Consider the following 1,234-nt stretch of genomic DNA (forward strand, 5'->3'; position numbering starts at 1 on the left):
CTGCTGTGATGTGGACATTATCAGTAGTCTGGATATCTGATGTGATGTGGACATTATCAGTAGTCTGGATATCTGGTGTGATGTGGACATCACCAGTACCCTGGCTGTCTGCTGTGATGTGGACATTACCAGTACCCTGGCTATCTGGTGTGATGTGGACATTATTAATAGTTTGGACATCTTGTGTGGTGCCAACGTCATGAGCAGCCTCGACATACTGTGTGGACAGAACATCACCCATCGCCAAATCACGACTATTGTCCATGCTCCGATGCGTAGTGTGCAGCACTTCCAGATCGGAGAGTAACTTCATCAAGAAGAGTTCTGCTGGTGGTTCCACTGTCCTGTTGGCCTTTGGAGAAAACTCCATACTCGAAGGCCCTCCACATTGTTCCCTGCTGACCTCTGGCAACTTTTCCCCATCGTTATCGGAGTCTTCTGTGAGACTAATATTCACTTTCTCTGTCGTGTTACCTATGATTGCTGCTTCAGTACTTGCTGCCTCAGCAATGCTGCTTGCAGTCGAATCTCCTGCACTGTGGCACGTTCGCTTGTTCACATTTGTCAGCTCACCAGGCTCGGCACTCTCAGATTGCTCACCATCCGCAGACTGAGCGTCGCTTGCTGCAGAAGATTCTGTCTGAATAATCTCCAAGGATTTGACTTCGTTACAAGGTGTCGCAGCAGTATCATTTGAAGTGAGCAAAGATTTGACGGCTGTGAGTGTATCCCCAAGGAATTCAGCTTCATTCTGAGATGGCACTACAATGTCATTTGCAGTGGATGCAGCCTTGGCAGTTGTATGGCAGCGTTCTTCCCTAGGTACCGCTACAGGACTATTTAACTTTGGTAAAGGCTTGGTAACTGATTGCATTTCCGCAGCAGTACTTAGTGATACATGAATATCACTTGGTGCGATATAGGGTTCAGTTCTACTCAGAGGAAGCTGCCCAGAGATGGGCACGGAAGCAGTGGTGCTTGGCATCGTCATGACAACACTCCAGCAACTTGGTGAATGTCTGTGATCATCCTGGCTTGAATTATCAGTTTCGGATATTGCAAGCTGTGCTTCCTTGATGAGTTTTAACATGGTGTCTTTGTTTATCCTCCAAATAAACGGAAAACAAGAATGTTATGCAACACTCAATCATATGACTGTGCGTAAATAGAGCATACCATAACAAGTGCCGCAGAGCGACAGCGCTCATCTAACGTCTACTGCGGTGACTCTGTG

General features: G+C 47.0%; 1 protein-coding gene across 1 annotated transcript in view; it reads right to left on the minus strand.

The window, feature by feature from the left end:
- LOC106808749 overlaps positions 1-1,234 on the minus strand; it is a 10,936-nt gene that overhangs the window by 4,200 nt on the left and 5,502 nt on the right. The window contains exon 7 of the mRNA XM_014811592.1: positions 5-1,106. Coding sequence (XP_014667078.1) covers positions 5-1,106 — 1,102 coding nt within the window. The remainder of the gene's footprint in view (positions 1-4; positions 1,107-1,234) is intronic.

Source organism: Priapulus caudatus, unplaced genomic scaffold (assembly GCF_000485595.1).
Source record: "Priapulus caudatus unplaced genomic scaffold, Priapulus_caudatus-5.0.1 Scaffold302, whole genome shotgun sequence".
Lineage (NCBI taxonomy): Eukaryota > Metazoa > Priapulida > Priapulimorpha > Priapulimorphida > Priapulidae > Priapulus > Priapulus caudatus.